The 21195-nt window shown below is 36.2% G+C and overlaps 1 protein-coding gene across 1 annotated transcript; it reads right to left on the bottom strand.

Annotated features, from left to right (window-relative positions):
• Positions 1-3398: 3398 nt before the first annotated feature.
• LOC122656957 (dolichyl-diphosphooligosaccharide--protein glycosyltransferase subunit STT3A-like) lies at positions 3399-16632 on the bottom strand. Its single transcript, XM_043851665.1, has 23 exons — positions 16449-16632; positions 16254-16316; positions 14225-14280; positions 14047-14118; positions 13730-13835; positions 13595-13645; positions 12142-12237; positions 11711-11770; positions 11525-11638; positions 11027-11113; positions 9533-9636; positions 9117-9212; positions 8504-8624; positions 8317-8397; positions 8082-8213; positions 7699-7959; positions 7346-7489; positions 5764-5950; positions 5548-5645; positions 4674-4753; positions 4509-4596; positions 3895-3984; positions 3399-3800 (listed from the first exon to the last, which is right to left on the bottom strand). The coding sequence occupies exons 1-23, from the start codon at positions 16563-16565 to the stop codon at positions 3732-3734; spliced, it is 2373 nt and encodes a 790-aa protein (XP_043707600.1). The 5' UTR covers positions 16566-16632; the 3' UTR covers positions 3399-3731.
• Between the last annotated feature and the right edge of the window lie 4563 nt (positions 16633-21195).

The following is a 21195-nucleotide window of genomic DNA, read 5'->3' as shown; positions in this document are numbered from 1 at the left end:
TAAACTAAAGATTTTGGTTGCAAAATGTTATAAAATTTGGGAAAGATATAGACGGAGGGGTATGGGCACTACAAAGATGCAATGGCTTAATACACAGATAAATCAAGTTCTATAATTTGTTTGTGAATTTCTATCCTTCCCTCAATTTGAATTCAGGACTAGCCTAGCCTAAAAATCATGATTTCAAAAATTGGAATTGGATCGGTTGAATTGGACCATTAGAATTGGAATTATGCGTGATCGATCTCAATTCCGGTCATTTCGGAGCTGCTGATTCTAGGTTTTTTTTGGGATAATATTGCTCAATTTCATAACTAAGGGGCTAATTCTAGGGTTTTGGGGATCAATTCCAATCATTCAAATCGGAATCAGAAGGATCGATCATCAATTCCGAGTTTAAATTCCTTGATCAACACACTATCCCCTTATCTTGGCATTATACCTTTTTTTTTTAAACCCGAATATTCTCTAGGACCTAGGCTGACCCCTAGAATTTTATTAGAAATCAAATAGAATCAATGAAAGAAGAAACAAGGGGGGGGGGGGGACATACCCGCCTTACCCCAACCCGAGTACATAAAGACTCACAAACACTCATTGATTAGGCTCACTCCCATACAAAACCCCCCCAAATGATTATTTTCTCAAAATCCGGATTTCAATCGAATCCTCACGTATGATGCGATTGAGCCCAGGAGGAATAACATTTTCTGAACTAAACAGGGTGCTGGTTGTTGATGTGTAAGCATAATTTGCCAGTCAATCTGACGCCCTATTGTCTTCCCTGAAAGTGAATATATATTTTGGCATTATACTTACCTACAGGAAAAATAGAAATTTTGATGGGTGTCGATTCGTATACAACAAAATCCACATCATTATGAGAGGAGAGAAAAGAGAAACTATGAAGAGACGTATATACCACAATCACATATTAGCGTTTTTTCCTAAAATTTAAGAACCAAAGTTGAAATATTTTAGGATTTGTAGCAGTAGCACAATAAAATAAAATAAAATAAATTTAATTTAGAGTTATTTCACTTTTTTTTATTTTGCCAACGTAACCTAAAAGAGGGTTGGGGGGGGGGGGGGGGGGGTGGAGAGGATTACGCACATTGTCATATTTGCGTTGACCAAAAGCCATTTGTGAATGTGTGATGCATGGTCGAACAAATAATACATGTCCTTAATGGCCCAACAGGAGCTGCTTGGTGTTGACGTCTCTACCTAGCACTGATGCATTGTCATACTTCAAGAAATTAGAGAGAATAAATTCTCAAAGCGTGTCCATCAAGCAGTGATCAAGTAAGAATGTTGGCCAGTGCTATCAATCTGTTAGATTGGCATCATGGATGGGGCAGTTATGTCAAACGGGTAGAATATGAAATTGACTTGCTTCCAATTGTGATAATTCAATCTCTACGGTAACCAATAAGTGACAGCCCCAATTCCCTAAAAGTGCAGTGCGGTGCACAATTCAGGGTTGACAGCTCAACACCTGACAAGCGTGACATCCAACGGTGCCAAGCTCAAGAAGAAAGGGAAAAAAATTAACTTAATCGACCTCAGACCGTTGGATGTCACGCCTACAAGAAGTCAAACTGTTAACCCTGAATTGCACTACACTCGGCGATCAAGGAATTGTAGAAGATTTTTTTCCGGATGTATACCCTTGAAAAAAAAAAAAAAGCCAATCGAAGGGTTCTATTTTTAGTCGTGACTGACACCCACAGTGTAGAGGGAATCTCCACGTCAAAGATTATTTAACCATTTGGATTAGCATGGGAAATGGTATTTTTAATTAGATTTCTCTACTCTGCGGGTTAAGGAAAACTTTGTCTTTTTTTTTTTTTTTTTTTTGCCCTGTTGAGTCCATGAAAGCAACAAATTAAGCTTAGAGGCCAGGACCGTAACCAGATAACCAAATCCAAAGTTATGACCCCTGTTAGTTTCTAAAGTCTGTCTAAAGTTGAATGACAGCATGCCTATACACCTAAAAGTGAAACAAGTGGGGGAAAAGGTAGGGCAACAAAAATCTCAAGCAAATGGAGAAGCCTTATCACAAGTAAGTGGAGGTCACGCACAGAAAAGAGCCAAGCTGCAGTGCTTTTAGGAAGGCTGACTCGCTTTCCATTAAGCCGGTGTTTTCAGATCTCTGGAGCTTAGTTATAAATACCTGCATGTTAATTCCTTCCAAAGTGTGATGCAGAGGTACAAGAGCATTGGGCTTCAGGGTATAAATCCGTTCGCGACAAATACAATAGAAATGGCTTCAAGCATCTGTTCAATCCTACATTTCTATTTATAATTGTAAATCTCATTGGTGTCTCTATATTTGTCTTCTTAACTGTACATGACGAATAAGCAACTTTATGATTGATTAATACACTATTTTTTTTTTCTTTCTTCATGCTGGAGGGGGAAACCAACATCCAGAAAACTAAATCAGAAGATTGTTTTCCAAAATTTGAATTGCATTCCAGTTAAAAAAAATCTGTTTTTTCATCCCAAAATTTTCTTTTAATTCTAAGACATGTACTGTGAAATATTGCAGTTGAACTATATTGAGCCTACGGGGTGCGGAAGAAGCTGAAGTATTCAAGCTTTCATTTTTTTGGTGGGTAAAAAATAAATCGAGGGAGAAAAGAAAAAAGGAAAAGAATAATAAGGTGGTTGTTTCAGATGCAAATAATAGTAGGAGAGGGTTTCCTACATAGGCAGTGTAAGAAGGAATCCGCAAACTGCAACCAATGAGGGATTGGAAAATGATATCATCTATTTGGGGCCTACATGATTAGAATTAGAGAGAAATGTCAATATAAGTCCCACTATTTATTATGTGAGGAGGGCATAAATGAATCTATACAAAGGCATTGTAGCAACTATTTTTCCCTACTTAATAGTAGGAAGAAAGTTCTGTGTCTAGGAGCCTTTCTATCTCCTCCCCATTTGAAAAAATACCTCTACCCCTTTGTTTTGAGGAGAGAGATAGACACATGGGGGTGCTGGTGTAGGCCACACTCCCAGATTCCCTTACTAGTATATATTTTATTTCATAAGGCCATTTATTTGACCAAGTGCTGGTGATACCAGACTAGTTTTAACCTTCACGGGTTTTACTTGTTTTACACCAGAGATTTCTAGAGAAATTTCAGTTGAATGACCAAATCCCTGGTACCTGAGCTGTGTCCAACAAATTTCTTGAGTCGAACAGATAAATATCATTCACCCAAAAAGGCCTTCTCCATCATTAGTTGCATTTAGACCAAGACCTAATCGAGTAAAAGCAACCTTGTGCACCATGTCTAAGCAGGTTAATGAACAGTTCAGCCATCTGCTTACATTCATAAGGTGCAAAACAATCAGATAATAGGAAATAGGGAAATATTCAGGAATAATTCACTGTAGCTACTTCAATGGATTAAATATTCCGGAAATTGCTCATAACAATAATGTGAACAAAACTATGTTACGAATCAACAGCTTGATTTCTCTTCTATGAAGCTGAAACTGGTCCAAGGCAGATAAAAGTTTATCCACCACTCACAGAATAAACATATAAATGTCAAAGAAGACAAATGATACAAGGGGGAATCAAGAGGCTGGAAATTTTCTATTGGAGGCAACTGGGCGACTATGCCTGCACCAATCCCTCTCTATAGGCTCAAGCACATTAAATATCTATGAACTAATTAAAACTAACCTGAGATATTTGCTAACTATAAAAGTATCTAATGCCAAGGATTTCTCTTTCTTCTTGCGCTTCGTTTCAAGCTAGTTGTCATGCTTCCTTTCGAACTCTATCACCATTCAAAAAAGAGAAGGATGTGAGATTTTCTGAGTCTCCAGCTAGTACAGAGTATTTTAGAGCTAATAAATGAACATTCCAATTACCGATTTTGATTTCTTTGCCTTTCCTTTGATCCTATTCTTCGGAGGTTTTAATTTGTAGATCCTCACCATCCAATGGTGTGTTGTGAATACCTGAAATGATCAGCAGTTGTCAGAATAAACCAGAGAAATGTACACTTCATACACATTACAATACTTCAATCCTACAAGAGTTCAGAAAGAAGTCAGAACTCAAATGAAAAAAAATATATTCATATACAACAGGTTTGCCCCAGCTGTTGAGATAATTCTCACATGCTCAACTAGAAACTCACGTGCGTCCGAATTTTGTCTGCTTGAGACATCTGTAGCTGACAGAAGAAGACTTTGCCTTCTCATCGAGAGAGTAAGGATGGGTTGGAGGAAGGATGAATGAAGAAAATACGGCTTCAGAATATATGCACAATGCAATTTTTGCAAAATGTTCATGGGGTAACTTCAAAGAGTATGGAGTAGGGAATATGCTGGTGAGAGGAACAGCATTAATCAGCAAAACTAGTACAAAGCATGGTATTATTCATATTTAAATTAGTAGCTCCCTAATCAATTATGCATCATCACCCAATAATGAAATTATATTACTCAGTATGCATTTGATGCCATTCTCAGAATGTTACCTCCTCAAAATAGTTAAGTTTGAAATATTTCTTTCCAATTTCAGTCCCCCTTACTTTATCAAAGCCTTTGCCATCTGTCTCCACAAATCTAAAATAAAAGAAAGAGAGTGAGAAACTTGCAAAGCATACACAAGTTGCAAAACAAAGTCTAGGATGTGAGCAGACCTATAATATGAGAGTTTGTACATGAGACAATTTAACATGGTTGAAGTGGCCTGAGAATCAATCCGGTACTGACCATCTCTCTAGTACATAGCAGTGAAAGGAAATAATATATCAATATTACTTACCACATAATCAAAGAAGAAGTTGCAGATAAGCTACAAGTATATCTAAAGTTACTTTTGTGAAACGAAGTGTATTTTGGAATAAAGACATTAACTAGCATCAAAGCAGGCAAAATAACTTCAAAATACATAATCACACATACATCAGGACATTTATCAAGGAAGGGCATGCCTATTTGTCCTTTGTTGGCTATCAGAGAGAGAGAGAGAGAGCAATCACACAATTATTTTTTTTTTAGCATGAAAAATGATCAGAATTATAGCCACACCTATAAACTGTAAGCATAATTATAATATCTATGAGAGCCAGCTTCTATAAGTGTTTAATAAGAAATTAGGGAGGGGAAGTTTTGGTACTACATACTTAATCAAGGGTAGCTATGGGATTATGTGCAGAAAGAACCCAACTAGCCCTTGTATATTTACTTGTTTATTTTCCATGATTTTGAAACTTTTCTGCTCCATTAAACACAACTACACAATAATTAGGTCCCATATTGTTGCTTATCACATCCTTTTTCATAGCTTTCGAAAATCAAACAGCACTTTTACAATGTTCAAGATTCCAAAAATCTGTTATTGAGCAGCGATAGTCAGTAAGCAGCTTAATATGCAACGAGAACCACCCTAAGACAATCCATCAATATGACCAATTAAGCTGCAACTAGAAACAGTGACATTGACCGCAAAAATCTGATTGTAGGAGGTAATCAATAATTGAAATCCAATGCTTGCTCGAACTGCCAACTTACTAGATAATCGGGTTCCTTTATGTGGGGGAAAACACCGCCTCCTATACGAACCATCCACAAAAACTTATTGATATCATCACTGGGGTAGCCTACAAGACCTGAGCATCAAATAAATGTTCAGAACAATCAATTTCTTTATGTTAACAGATGCCATATAATACTTGAGGCAACCAATTATGAAAGTAAAAAATATGAAAGGTCAATAAAGAAGCCAACCTCCAAAGACAACAAGAACATATTTTACATCCAAGGAGTTGAAAATCTCCCAGGCTGCCTTCTCTGGAGAAGACATGGCAGTACCAACAGTTGCAATATGTGTGTTGTTCCAGGTATTGTTATCAACAATGACTGTACGATTAGCCATTGCAGTAGTTTGGTAACCATAGTCCCACCAAGATGCAACCTGCGAGAAATCCTTGTTAAGCACCCATTTCATTTTATTTCTTCATTCAGCTAAACATGAAGAAACTCTTGAAGCCATGATAATTAAAATCCCAGAGTCTCACATGTTATCTGAAAGTGTTAAACTAAAGATATTAGAGAAACCATTAAAATCCAACCTGTCTTCAGCATGAACCATAAGAATGGAACAATTCCACACAATACAGACATTTTAGAGCATATAATAATCAAAAGAGTATACTCCTTTCAATCATGTATTTTATAGACTCTTTAAATCATTAAAATACCCTTCCAATGATTCATTAACCTTTGAGTAAGTCAACCCTTGAAATTGTGTTGAAAGCTAGTACCAAAAATAATGCCAAGGTAGCAATAAGAGAAAAATGTCATGGAACTAGCATAAAAATTATTCTGAGTTGTAGCAGACTGGAATACTTGTAAGAACTGTCTCTAATAGGAACCATAAGAATGGAACAATTCCACACAATACAGACATTTAAGAGCATATAATAATCAAAAGAATATACTCCTTTCAATCATGTATTTTATAGACTCTATAAATCATTGAACAATTCCACACAATACAGACATTTAAGAGCATATAGTAATCAAAGAATATACTCCTTTCAATCATGTATTTTATAGACTCTTTAAATCATTAAAATACCCTTTCCAATGATTCATTGACCTTTGAGTAAGTCAACCCTTGAAATTGTGTTGAAAGCTAGTATCAAAAATATTGCCAAGGTAGCAATAAGAAAAAAATGTCATGGAACTAGCATGAAAATTATTCTGAGTTGTAGCAGACTGGAATACTTGTAAGAAATGTCTCTAATAGGTATATGGATTTAGTAATGATTATTTTAGACTGTCGGGTTGTAAACATTTATACATGGGGCTGCGTAAATTGCTCAACCTTCATTTAATTGCCAATGGCACACCCAAGTCTCATCGATAAGTTAAAAGACCAGCTGGAAAAAAAAGGGGGCGAGGGGGGGGGGGGGGAAGAAAACAAGGAAAACCCAAGGTTAAAGGTTTCATTGTGTTGTTTTCATCATTGACATTATCCGAGCATCACCCCAGCAGCATGGGTTAAACTACAACAGTGTTGCTCCATCATCCTCCAGCAAAGTATGTATTTAACTAGTTGATGCTGATCACATTTAAACTGATGCTTTTAATTTTGACCAATTTTTGAAACTGGGATTACCATTAATTCTAAAACAATCAGCAATGTAATAGTATAATCACATGTTTAATCTATAATAACATGCCTAATCTGCCCAAAACAATCTTCAATCTTAGTGGCATAAACTGAAAACAATTTCAGCATACAAACTGATGTACTTTGCCATAACTATACTGCAAAAGGGGAAAAGCCGAAAAAGACAGTCACCTTATCATCAACTTCAGTATTATGGCTCAACCATGCATAGGCCTCTCGAAAATCATCAAAAACATGAAGACCATCATGTGAGTAAGATGTCAGAACAATAGAAGGGGCTGAATAAGCTTCCGCTGCAGCCCATACACAATGAACCTGCACAGAGAAACCTCTGTGATACTCAAAGGCCATGAAATATAAGAAGAAAAAAATATCTAAATTATCGCAAACAAAGAAGTCAGGAAGCCACCAAAAATTTGTTGGGATGTGTGTATGTGTGTTCATGCATACATGTTTAACTAACATATCTACGACATCGTAAATATCAGTGCAAAGACACAATGTAAGAGAAGAGATTGGCATACCACATAAAAGGCGCCCAATAAAACAAGTAAGAGAATGGAAATAATAGATGCCTCCAATGGTAAAACCAAAAGCCTCTTTTGCATTTGAGACTTTAAAGAAGCTTTTTCCACATGTTCCTTTTCCTTTTCCTTTTCCTTTTTCTTGTTTTTTCTTGAGGTTCTTTCCTTTACAGTGTCTTCAGTTTTATCAGTGGGTGGTTGTTTTTCAGTCTTCACTACTTCACTTTGAGTAACAGCAATTGTAGAAGTGGTATCCCCTGCCTTAAAGGTGACTGAGATGTCAGTTCATAAACTCGATTATAAGCTGTTTGAATAGTTGGAAAATTATTCTACAAGCCAACAAGGCCACAAGCAAAAAAGAGTAAAATATAAAGAAGCCATACACCAGATTGGGAGTTTCCTGATACTCCAGGCAGTTGAAACTTGACTGATCGTGTCAAAACATCAAAAGCTTCAGAAAGAGCAATTCCAGACAAAATACATGCTGCAGGAGCCAGAACAAGCATGAGTCGCACCTGGAGCATATTATACCACAAGGACACCATGGATGTTAAATATCAATAGTAGAGAATCATGAGGAAAACCAAATGAGGTTAACAGTTTTAAAGATCTATTTACCATGACTCCAGAAAAATATACCGAAGTTACAATATAAAGGACCACAAAGGAGCTGGCATCAGAAAGGGGTAAAAAGCATGCCTGCAACAGATAAGGAACACAATCAAAATACAAACAGTGGCAAAACAAGCATGTACAACTCATTTTGAGTCACGCAGTAAGATGCAACGAGCAGGGGTATGCTTACAATAATGCCAGCTGGAACCAAGAAAGCCAAAACATTAATGTCCATAAAATATGATGGCCAGGTTGGCGGTTGATGTTCACTAACACTAGCAATAATGGGTATGTACTTGCTTGCATAAGTCCTGTTCCAATTCCACAGAAAATAGTATCAGGAATTTAAGCCAGGATAAATAGACACAAGCAAGTAAATAACAAATCAGGGATCATGATTAGCATTCAAGCAATGAAAAGAAACCAGGTTTAACATAATCCTGGAACATGTAGAACTTAAAAAAGGTAGGTATATAGCCGGAAGAAATAGTGGGGGTGGGGGAGAAAGAAAAAGAGAATATCACTACATGGCCATGCTGTCTGAGGAACTTTGCATTTAAGAATCTATTCCACATCTATTACTAATTTTGTCATCAGATATTTAATTGCAGGAATTGCAATCCATTTCAATCCAATAATAAGTCAACCACATCATTCTCGATCCTTGGACTTAACCATGTTCAACTTTGAAACCCTTCAGCTTTAGATAGGCATGATACTTTACCTTGAAATTCATTACAACTCCACCTGAATAGACCATAAAACACAATATAATGATACAAAAGGCAAGAACAGATGCTTACGGATCAAGAAGACTCAAACTACGCCCACTCCATCCCATTGTTGGGCTGGATGCTACCAGCGCTACAAGCACTGCTACCATTGCACAACATACTACCCTGAAAAGCAAAAACATTACTTCAACATGATGATGTTATAACACAAACGCATAGTATATTAGTACTTTAGAGTTTACGGTCTAATTCAGATAAAGTGACAGCAACATTTTATCGACCAATCCTCCAATTTGTCATATAGAGAATAGTACTTAACAACTCTCTAATCAAATTCGAGACAGAATATATCTTTAATCTCAAGAAGATAACAGCACTAAAGAGATGTCAATGCCCAAGAACTTTGTTAAGTTCATTTCTTTGCCCCCTTTTTACCAGTATCGTTCAGCATCTCAGATACTTAAAAGAAAGTGAAGGAGGCTTACATGCCCACAGACAAGACAAGAGCAACAGCTACTTTAAACATTTTTGGTGAGAGAAGCCCTTTAATGTAATATACAAATGCCACGACGTGAATAATAATGAATACCTGCAATTAGTAAAAAATAGTAAGAAACATTTTATAAAGTAGGGAACATAAGAAATATCAAACACATGAAATTTCATTTCTATTGTGTGTTTAGGGGGGGTGCTCAAATAGCTTTCATCATTTTAGCATTTGAAAATTTATATTCCATTAATAGGATATAGAAAGTAGAAACAGAAGTGTTAAATCCAGATGCCAGAAATAATACAACCATGTGCATGTATGAAGACAAAGAGACATATGTAGGGCCAATTATGTGGTAAATAACCAGATGATTTTCCCTTTTCATTTGAGTTGTGCTACACCCAAGGAAAGGTGAAAATCTAATCCTTCCTGTGCCTAGAGCAACACATGGCGGACAAAATAAGAACTCAAAACTTTTGCTCAAACCTCGGTCATCATTTCATACATCTGGGGTCATAGTGTACTTTCTGCTTCTATTTATACGCTTGTTTGATGCCAACACTGCACCAAGTCATTTTCTGGACACATGCAATTCAAGTGAATATGAAGGCAGAACTTTAATCAAGCACTATGCTTGCCTGGATCCAGGCACAAGGATCACTAGGAGAGCGGACAAACTTTTCCAAGTGTCAGTGCCAAGTGATCCATGAATAAGCCTAACTAGCACACAAAGAAGCACTGACAATGTTACGACATACATATAATGGCACCTATTTGACAAGCTGAAAAGTGCATGACAACATGAACATCCTACTCTACTCAAGGTTTTTTTTTCCCACAATGAATCTCCCGCAGCTTTTTGTCGTAATGTGTCTTGATCTTGTCAACATTTGCATGTAAGGCATTCGCTCTATCCCGCTGATTTCAACACCAGAAAGATACTTTTTCACTGGGTACTCCATTTGAGAAGGCTTGCTCAGAAGGATTCACAGTGTTCAAGCACTGACATGTATGAATTCTCCTGAAAGCATCGTGGTCACATGGGGCCATTTGGGGATGCTTCTTGCTGGATCCTCATCTTCTGCAGAAGACCTTAAGAAACTAGCATAGAACCTGGACAAAGTTTGCTAAGTGAATAAGTACCTGCATCTTGTAACAGGGTTGACCTACTCATGACATAATGGGAAGATGTCCGTCGTATCGACAAATTAATCCTGCATGAAAACAAACTAATCTTCCATTCATGCATTTAACAATCTTATCCTTTTCTCCAAGTCTCAATGTAAAACTTGGCAAGCTTCATACTGATCAGCCAATTTAGAATGCCTCAGGAACTCTAAGCAATATTGTAGTGGATACCATTTCAAAAACAAATTCTTACACCAGACACCATGTATCAAACTATATCGAGAAAAAATATATTATGCAGAAAAAAAGGGACAGCACCATAGAAATTCTCCAATCATTGATCAATATGCAACTAACTCACCAGAAAGGATGCAAAATGTTCCGATGTCATGACTGCGTTAAAACCAACAACAGGCACCAATGAGGCTAACAATGTTCCTAGGACAATCTGCATTGGCAAAATTATATTTCAATGACAATATAAAGAGATTTTTTTCATTTAAAAGCTTACAAAAAGGGCTTGTAAAACTTAAAGTGGTATTTTCCAATAATAAATCTAGTTGACCCCATTTAGTTGGAATAAGGCTGAGTTGAGTTGAGATCAGCTGTCACAATAACTCAGTTTTAGCTTTCTTGAAGACCAAGATTCCTCTGTTTAGATCAATATGGTTTCTTATATATACATAAAATCTATGTCTTTATCCTGAACCAAAACCATGCAAACTACATGTCGCATGCTGCTCCCCCCCCCCCCCCATCCCCAGCGGAAATGAATACAAATTGTATGCTTCTTGTTAAAATACATGCACCATTCAATTGACATCACCATTCCAGTTTCTAAAATGCAATTGATACTTACAAGAGGAGCATAGGCAATGTACAGCCTAGCAGAGTAGCGGCCAGTTACGATGCACAGAAGCACGTGCATGGGAATAAGATTGATAATAAAGGTATAACCACCCCATGAGCACACCTGAACCATCCACCAGGAAACATAAATACAAGAGGGAAAAGAACACTGGTAACTTCATAATGCAACACTTACCATGTAGAAGTATGACAAAGCATTTAAAGTGGCATAGAAGAGAGAACCCGTGTTCAATGTCTGCAAATAATTTACAGTTATTAGCAGGCCATAGTTACAATAAGGAAATCATAAAGTCTCGTGTCAAATAGAAGCCCAGATAGGAAAAAAGGCCGGGTGAATATAATCAGATCAAACCATTTCCATTTCATTAGGCATTCCCCATTTTACATTTCTCTCTCTCTCTCTCTTTTTTTTTTTTGTGCTAGAACTCAGTTTTCCTTCTTGTGTTTGGATCCATGTAGCCGACCCCATTAAGTTGGGATAAGGCTGAGTGTGTTGTTGCTAGTGACAACTGCAACTATTCCATATTTCCGTGAGTCGACCTTCTTTTAGTACTAAAACTAACAATATACAGAAAAAAAGGCATTAGAATTCTAGTAAAGTCCAACCTTCACATAAAGATAGAAAGTAAAGATCAAAGCGAATATAGCAACAGCTTCATTGTCATAGCTGCCAGCTACAGATCGAGATATATAGGATGGCACCTACAAAGAAAATATGATGGAGGACAGTTAGTTTGTATTAAGTCAAATCAAAATTTGTGAACGGAAAAAGATTGAACCGTAATCTCCCCCCCCCCCAAAAAAAAAAAGCACAGATAAAGATTGAACTACATATTTTCAAAAAGGAAAATGAGAAAAGTTATTTAGTCTAAAAAATAGAAAAGGAAAAAAGAAAAACTCTAGCACTCGAGCCATGGAAGTATTATTTTCCTTCCCAAAAATGAGCAAAAAAATTTTAGAGCAACCCACTTGCAGAGTTATGATTACTTCACAACGGATGTAAGTAGAAAATAATATCGTACTTAAGCACCTCCAACTTATCTCATAATGGATCCAACAACTCTCCTGCTCAATCCTCAAATAAAGCTAGCCTAAAACAGATATACTTCTCATTCTCCCCATGGCAGAACATGACAAGGTCATGAACAAGGGTGAATCAATCCCAGCAAGGAAAGATGTTGGAGATGGAACACATGACTGAGCAGCATGTGCACAGTGCACCACGTTCAATACCTTCAATGTACACATGGAAACCTTAACTGAGGTACTAGAAGACAACCACAAGGAAGAATCCTCAAATTTTCCAACGGGAGGAATTTAGAATGATTTCAATTAGTTTCATAATTTGCTTCATGAAAACACGAAATGTGAGTTTGAGCCTTTAGCATGCAGAATCTGAAGAAGCCTTAATTACCCATTTTTTTTATGAAGAAAGGTAAGTAAAGAAAACCTAATTACCCATGCAATAAGATAATCCAAAGCATAGTGCATAATAGGAGGCAGATATAAGAATAACAAACCCCAAGAGCGAATTCTGTATTTACCCTGATGATTTTTCATCTGATTTGACTACTCTGGTTCATAATGATGCCAGACATTGTATTTATCAACGGATGTAACTCTCCTTATCTTTAAGGAAATTTTATATTATCCATAAAAGAAAAAAACCCAAGGGGGTAGTCACTAGTCAGTTGGCAAGGACCAACACCTCACAATTAAGAGGTCATGAGTTCAATTCTCCTTAGGGTTATCCAAAAAAATATGTAAGAATAGCAGTCGCTTAATGATACTGGAGACTTACTAACTTCATGGCTCAATTTCAACCCACAAGCATTTTTCCATAGTGGAGAAAAATGCTACAAAAATTAGTTGAAAAGTCAAATATAGTAATCTACTGTAATATGGTTTGACAGCCTACAATCCAAGGGGAAAGTCCTCTGCATTGGGAGCAAATGGAGTTAGGAAGGGGAGGGGTGGAGAATCATGATTTTATCATTCCCTGCAATAGTCTAAGAACTATCCATGAGAACCCCATTTAAAAATTAAACTGTGGCATTACCATAGACAAAAGAGCTGCAGCTGCTAATCCTGCACCAGTACCCTTAACTTCCTGTAACAGCAATAAACATGTCAATAATTAATGTAGTCAATAATCATAGTCCAACATATGAATGAATGCCACTGGAAAGCAAACCTTGGTCAGAAGATAGGTTGCCCAAGCGGCATTCGCTGAAAATATGGGAGCAGTGAACACACAGACGGTTTCCACTGTCAGAGGAATGTTCAAAGAATTCAACAACCTGCAATGAGAAAGTAATCACTCGAAATATATGTTAAAAAAAAAAGAGAGAAAATAATATTAGAAGCCCCGAAGATTGACTGAGAAATCACAATTTGAAAATTTAAGACATACTAGAACTCAGCAATATAAAAGAATGTTAGCAGAGACAAAGTAAGCACCAAGATTGGTCTCTTAAAGAACAGTAATCACATAAATCTAAGGAAACCTACCACCATATGGAACCTGCTGTCAAAGTCAATCCAGGATAAACAGTTCCACCAATCACACGCCCCAGAGGATACCTTATAACAAATAGGATGAGAAATTTTTTTTAAACAATTTTGTATTTTAACAACAAAATCAGCTGAAAAAATAGATTTCCTTAAGCACAGTAATAATAGCAATTACCAGGTCCGATCATCAAACCAATTCCAGAATTCATATATTCCCTTCTTTGTAAGAAACTGATGTAAATAAGTGGCAATCAGTTGCTATATAGTCAAGAAACAGAATAAAAGCAATAGACCAATTGAATTATGCAGAATACTTTAGAAATAAGTGCATAACCAGATGAGCACTCCAAAAAAATTGTAAGAAAAGGCTCAAATATCTCATAGTTTACAGAATTCAAGCCACCCAAAATAACTATGAGCAAATTAACTTCAAAAGCACAATCCATTGCTAGACTACAGCCAAAATCCCCAAAATGTTTATCATTAGAAACCAATTAAAAAGAAAGCAAAAGGGAAAACAAATTTTCAACTAGACAGCCACCCTCAACTTTGACTTTTCTTTGCTGGACTTATAGCCTCATTGCTGCACTTGATATTAGATCTCTCAAAAAAAAGGCACTTGATGACCTAATCAGAAACTCTGTTCTTCAGCACAATGTTATTTTCATTTAGTAATTGTAACCCTTACATCAATCAATTTATAAAACCTAAAAATGACCACCAGACTCAACCAGTAAATAAAACTAAATTTTAGAATGATTCATGAGGAGACTTTTTACTTCCGTTTTCAGACTGAAATATAGTTCCCCATGGAAGTACTATAGCTATAAATCAGTCTAGCTATTGCTTGCTTTTTGGTTTTTTGTTATTCATTGTTGGATTTGTTGCTGCTACTATCAGGCTATCTTCCTATCCTTCATAAATATTCCTGCAAATTCTGGGTTGTTCTTACCACTTATGCCATTGATTTCCAGGTTTGAAAAAAAAAGAAAAACTTCCAGGTCCATTTAATTAATCAATGTTGTATTCATGAATATGGGAATCAAGACAAGCAATCCATGTGAAATTCCTCAGTTCTTGATTGATTCTTTCTGGTCACCCTCTCATTAAACCCAGATCAGAATTCTTCGTACGATTCTGGTTGGTTTCTTGATTCCACAACCAGTTAGATTCTTGAAAATCTTCAAAAGAAACTTTGGTTGCTAAAACTTCTTGATCTATTCATTCAATGCCAATCAACGATTTGCTAATTTATTCAATCGAAAAGCAATTACTTGCCAACTGACAGTTATATCAACACAGGAATCGTATTTTTCTTCCTCTTCTTCTTCTTTTTTTTGGGTGGGGTGGGGTGGGGTTGGGGTGGGGGTGGGGGTGGGGGGAGGGGACAACCCATAGCAATTCTCCCTTTAAATTGATGAGAAAAAGTTGGATTCTTCCAAGCATTACACTTGATTAGCACTTCTATTACATCCTGCAAAGTTCCATCTGATTTGGATTTGAATCTACACAGTTTATTGAATCTCTTCGCCAGCTCTGCATATTCTATTCAATTTACTTAATTTTTCTCAATTTCTCTTCCTCCTAATTTTTTAATTTCCCACTAGTATTTCAGCAACTGTAAATTTAATTAATTTTTATCCCTGACCCCTGTAATATGCAAGAGTAGAGGTATTGCTAACCTTCATGTATCACACGCCTCTACCAAAGTGGACATATGTCCATAGACCACCCCATGGGTAAAGGTTTTATTACTGACACAAGAACATCTCAAGATTCAAATGATGGTGTTACTTCTCCAATAGTCCATATTAACTCAAGGGATCTTATGCATGTGTTGATTTGATTGGAAATAACTTCTTCTGTGTTTTGAGTTATTATACAGAGAATTCTATCAGTTTTCGTCCAGGCTATGTTGGAATAATAAAACTTGTTTTTACAGTATTTATTTGGTGCTGTTTAATGACTTTTTGGGAAGTATATGAAATTCACTATCTCCATGAAGTAACAGAATTTGGCATGTATTTACTGACAATGTCAAATTTTGAAACATTGTGAATTCAAGGAAAGTTTTCGACCCCAATATATCATATTTAAACCATGTTAGGATAAATTTTCATCGGAGTTAAGCAAAATCTCAATACTAAAAAAAATCAATACAGATTCACTAAGAGCTCATTTTATTAAGAAACCGAATTGCAGACCTGAGTAACCCTGTAATTGAAGTAAGGATCAAACTCGTGAATAACACTTTCGTACTTGATAACCTGTATACCAATCAGGCAAGCAATGAGTCTGCTTAGTGCGACAAAATACACGCCATTTCTTTGAAGAATTTAATAATCAGATCTACCAAATTAGTGATGCATAGGAGGGAGGGGGAAAAAAGGACATCTTACAGAGAAAAGACGGATCGAGAAGGCGAGAACTCCAATCAGGAGGAGGATGAAGAAGGAGAGAACGTTGCCGAAGGCGAATCTGAGACTCGATCCTTTGCCATTCTCCGAGACCTCCATTAATGGAGAAAAATGGAGCTAAGTGATTTGCAAAGATATGGACCCAGTGAAGGGTTTGTCTTAGGTCCCCAGATGGTAAGAGACTTGACTTATAGTTTGGATTTGTAGCGAGCACCGTGGAGGCGTGAACGCCTGAAATTCCCAAAATGCCCTTACTATGGACGCCAGGGCTGCGTCATCGGGGTATGTGACATTTATTTTTTGGCGGCAAAAAATTTCTATGATACTGGTCTGAAGGCTAGATATAAGATGTGTAAACTTGCAAGGATACAACGGACCGATACCGATATGTGTCGGTGAATCAGTTGTGAACCCTAGCTTTTGGAGAATAAAAAAACTTTGATCCAATATTTGACCAATGCATATTGATGCCAGTGAAATGTATTTGTATGGGTATCGACAATGACCAATATGCGATACCGGATATTAAAACCATGATGGTATGTGGTTTCTATATTTCATGTAAATTTACAGATATTTCCTTTGTTTGCTTCATCTTTGTGTGCTGTGTGCAGTGTGCATTCATGCTTTGTGGGACAAGGGAGTATTGGATAAGAATTTATTGAAGCATAAAAACTCAAAAATGGACCCAGTTTTATGGATTTCATTTCGAATCAAATCGAAATTTGTCAAAACCCTAAAAAATGGAATCTTGAAGGAGAAGCAAGATTTTCACAAATTTGTGGGTTTTTTTTGAAATCTTTTATAGTTTTATTCAAAAGACTTGAGGATACCAACAGATATTCGAAAATCCGTATTTGATCTGCATTTGTATCCGTTTATGGGAATCTGAATCCAACCGAAAACTAATCGAATACGAATTGATAATCCGCCTATTCGACTGATTATTATCCGATTCGTTTAGCAATCCGATGATAATAAAATGTTTGAAATATATCTTTGTGTCCGTCTATCCGATTAAGTTACTTTATTGGATTTTGTTTTCTTATTTTTATAATTTTATAAGTTAAGATAAAAAAATTTTCTTCTTCTAGATTTTCTATTGGTTTATATATATTGTTTTATGCACTATGATACATGGAATCACATATCTATTGAAATAAATACAAGATAAAATCAAGAGTAAACAACTAATGAAAATCAAAGACTAAGAAGAGTAGAAGAAAGGGTAGTTGTTGAACTGTCAAGTCCGCGTTCATATCCTTTTAGGAGAATCTATATTCAAAAAATTACTATCCGAAAACTATCAGAATCCGTCAGAAAACTAATAAGATATTATTTGAATTCATCCGAATATAATTGGATACGAATATGATAATGCCATTATCCAACCGAATTTGATCCCTTTACATCTTTAGGTCACTGATATATCTTACTATAAAAGGTATTTTCCTTGATTTAAAAAGAGGCTTGGAAATCAGGCATAATAAGAATCCGATTTCTAAAACCATGGATCTCAGTCACACCTAAAGGTGAAAACCAACAAGTGATGGGCTTTTTTTTCTTGGGCCCAGAAACATTAACAAAAAATGGGGGTCTGATTGTCTCCATGCATCTTTAAAGTGTAATATCTCTATGCATCTTTAAGGTGTAGTCCCATATGCATCTTTAAAGCGTAATATCTCTATGCATCTTTAAGGTGTAATCCCCTATGCTTCTCTAAAGTGTAATATCTCTGTGCATCTTTAAGGTGTAGTCAGAGAAAAAAGGAAAAGTTATTTTGACTTCTATACAAGTGTACATATATTTAGAGACTTGGGAGTACAAGGGGGTGCAGACTGCGTCCAAGCACATGGGACGGAATGGGCGCATCATTTTAATCGTTTAGGGAGGTGGGCAAATGTTCTTTGCATTGAGGGGATATATTTATATAGGATTATAGGGAGAGGGTTCCCTTCATGGATATCTGCACTACAAGCAATGAGGGGATAGAAAATGGTATCATCTCTATGAAACCCACATGGTCAAAATAGAAAAGAGAAATGTCAATATGGGCCCTAGTATTTATTATGTGAGGAGGGTATACAAGAATCCGTACAAGGGCAGTGTACCAATCTTTTTACCATATATATAACTCTATACAAGTATATAAGTAAAGGAGAGGGATTCTAAGCAAGTGGCATAGAGAAGTGCACCAATGAAGTGGAACAGACTAGTTTGGTACATAGGAGGACAGCAAAGTCATTTTATGTGAGAAAAAGAGAGATAGAGAAAGAGATATTTTTCTGTTGCGTTTCCTCCCCAGGGCCCAGGCGGCTGAGCCTGTTCCCATAATTAAATCTTAATGTATCTATAAATCCTTGCATCCTTGTCACTGAAATTATTTTTATTTTTTTGGTACGATTTTCACTGAAATTATGAAGATCAGAGGTAAGTAGCGTATACAAAAGGCAAATTCAGGCTTGTACATTTAAAAATTAATTAAATAAATACAATCTCCCTAATATAAGCAAACAAATTAACTAGATTTTCTGTACTCAAAATACAAACAAATCTCTAATGGTTTCTAAAATATTAGTTTGATCTATCGAAGGCACTATCAAACAGCGCAGTGGAGGGGGAACTAACCTTACTCTTAATATGTCTTCTCTTTCTTTTCTTTTTCCCCTTCTATTTTCCATAACTTTTCCGCTGGATTTTTTTTCCATATTCATTGTAACTGGAACTTTATACATTCAAATGAGAAGTTAAAACCACTATAATCTAAAAGTTTCATTTTCTTTTATTTTTTTGAGTCAATACTACAACATCCTAGAGGGGCACAAAGCCACAAAATGGGAGGAAGAGAACCACCCAAGTTCCAGTATAGTTCGCAAGAGCAGCAAAGTGTTCATGATTAAAATTTAAATGAGAGATGAGAAGGTGGGCTCAGTTGATAGATTGTTGTTGTTGTGTTGCTCTATTTTATATTGAACAAGCAAAGTTAATGTTGTCAACACTTCAGAAGAAAGTTAATGTTGTCAGAAAGCAACTACAGAAAAGTCGATTTGATCCAATTAATATATGACAATTTAGAGACAAGCGCATTGTGTTGCATTCTTTTGTAAACCTTTTTTAGTCATCTTCATCATTACCACCACCTAAAACCACTAAGAAAACAATTTTAATAAAATATCATTAGAAAAGTGAGAGACATCAATTTCCATTGCCATCATTCTTATTTTGAATGTGGTAAGAAATTTTCGACTGTGTTTGTATGCATTTTTTTTATAGATTCTGAGTCTAAAAAGCATTCTTATATTCGATTCGCCTATATATTCCACTTTAGAATACATTTTAGTTTCAAAATCTATAATGGGAATGCATACCAAACATAACTTTAAGCTTCGTTTGGTATGCATTCTTGTGATATACATTCCAAAAATGCATGCCATGCCAAACACAGCCTTAGTTTCTCCAAAACCCCATGCTCATGTCTTTTGGCCCAAACGGAGTCAGCCATCTGACATTGTAAAATTCTGAAAATACATGACCAAGAGCATTGGACATTACACGAAAGGGTATGTGATTGATTTGAGTCCAAAATTGGACACATCACCTTTTCAGCTTGCGTAGTAAAAGTGTGCACACACACATGAACACAGATTTTTCTTTACCTGCTGATCCAGGAAACCGTTAACCGTTATCCGTTATTCATATACCACGTAACAGAAATAGAATTAGAAAAATTATCATCGACACCCCTTCCGATGACCCGTTAAATTAATGCCACCTTACTAAGGGTCAAAATATCAATTTGAATCCAAAAACTAACGAAAATTACAGAGGATTAACTGAGTGGAAGTGAAATGACTAAACTAGCCTTTATGCTAAAAACATAAAAAACCCAGTCCCAACCTAAATTCTTACCCTGTACCTAGGGCACCGGAGCTCCATTGCTTCCATCTTTGCGACCATGCCGCCCCGCTGGTACTGCAGAGGATCCTGATCCATTACTTTGCGGCTAATAGTTTGCTTTCTTTCCTCTTTTTTTGCTCGGTCTCCAAGGAAGAGGAAGAAAGAAAATATCAGATCTTTCCCGTCAGATTCTCTTTGTTTTCTACAGTTTTCTTACTTGGGATTTAAGTTTATTCGGCTTTTAGGATTTGCCCTTGTGTTTTTGATATCTGGGTTTTCAATTTCTTCACTTTTTTTCTTTTTATCAGTTAATCTCTTCTGGGTTTTTCTATTTGGGTTCCCTTTTTTTATTTAAATAGATAAATTGGAGAATTCCTGATATATCTTTACCCTCTTCTCATCCTTCTTCTTCTCCTGCGGCTTCTCTGCTTCTGCTCATTCTTTCTGAAATGTCTTCTTTCAGTCTGAATGGTTATAGATCTGACAAGCATTCTTAGGGTTTATCCCTGACCAACAAGATCCTTTCTTTCGTTTCTGTTTTTTTTTTCTGGTTCAATTAATTTTCTTTGAGATTTAAGATTTTTATCGAATTTCTAAAGTGGACCTTTTCTAGATTCCTTAGGTTATGCTCATATAAAAAGGTATTCGGATTCCCTGCAAATGCCTATTGATTTAATGCTTCTCTTCTCCTCTTAAAACCTCCACCCTTCTGCATTTCCTCTCGGGGTTCTTCCCTCACTCTGTTTTCCTCCTTTTTTTTTTTTTTTTTTTTTTTTTTTTTTTCAAAATCAAAATTATAGCAGAATTCATGGCTTCCCTGGTTTGAATGATC

The sequence above is a fragment of the Telopea speciosissima genome, chromosome 3 (assembly GCF_018873765.1).
Source record: "Telopea speciosissima isolate NSW1024214 ecotype Mountain lineage chromosome 3, Tspe_v1, whole genome shotgun sequence".
Lineage (NCBI taxonomy): Eukaryota > Viridiplantae > Streptophyta > Magnoliopsida > Proteales > Proteaceae > Telopea > Telopea speciosissima.
This window is presented reverse-complemented; position numbering and strand designations above follow the sequence as displayed.

What these genes read in the sequence shown, in the direction of transcription:
- LOC122656957 (XM_043851665.1), bottom strand. Translation starts at nt 16,565, where the DNA reads ATGGAGGTCTCGGAGAATGGCAAAGGATCGAGTCTCAGATTCGCCTTC. An exon ending in TGGTTCCAGCTGGCATTATT is followed by an intron (nt 8,398 to 8,503) that starts GTAAGCATACCC and finishes TATCTGTTGCAG; the next exon opens with GCATGCTTTTTACCCCTTTC. An exon ending in AACTTAACTATTTTGAGGAG is followed by an intron (nt 3,985 to 4,508) that starts GTAACATTCTGA and finishes TGATCATTTCAG; the next exon opens with GTATTCACAACACACCATTG.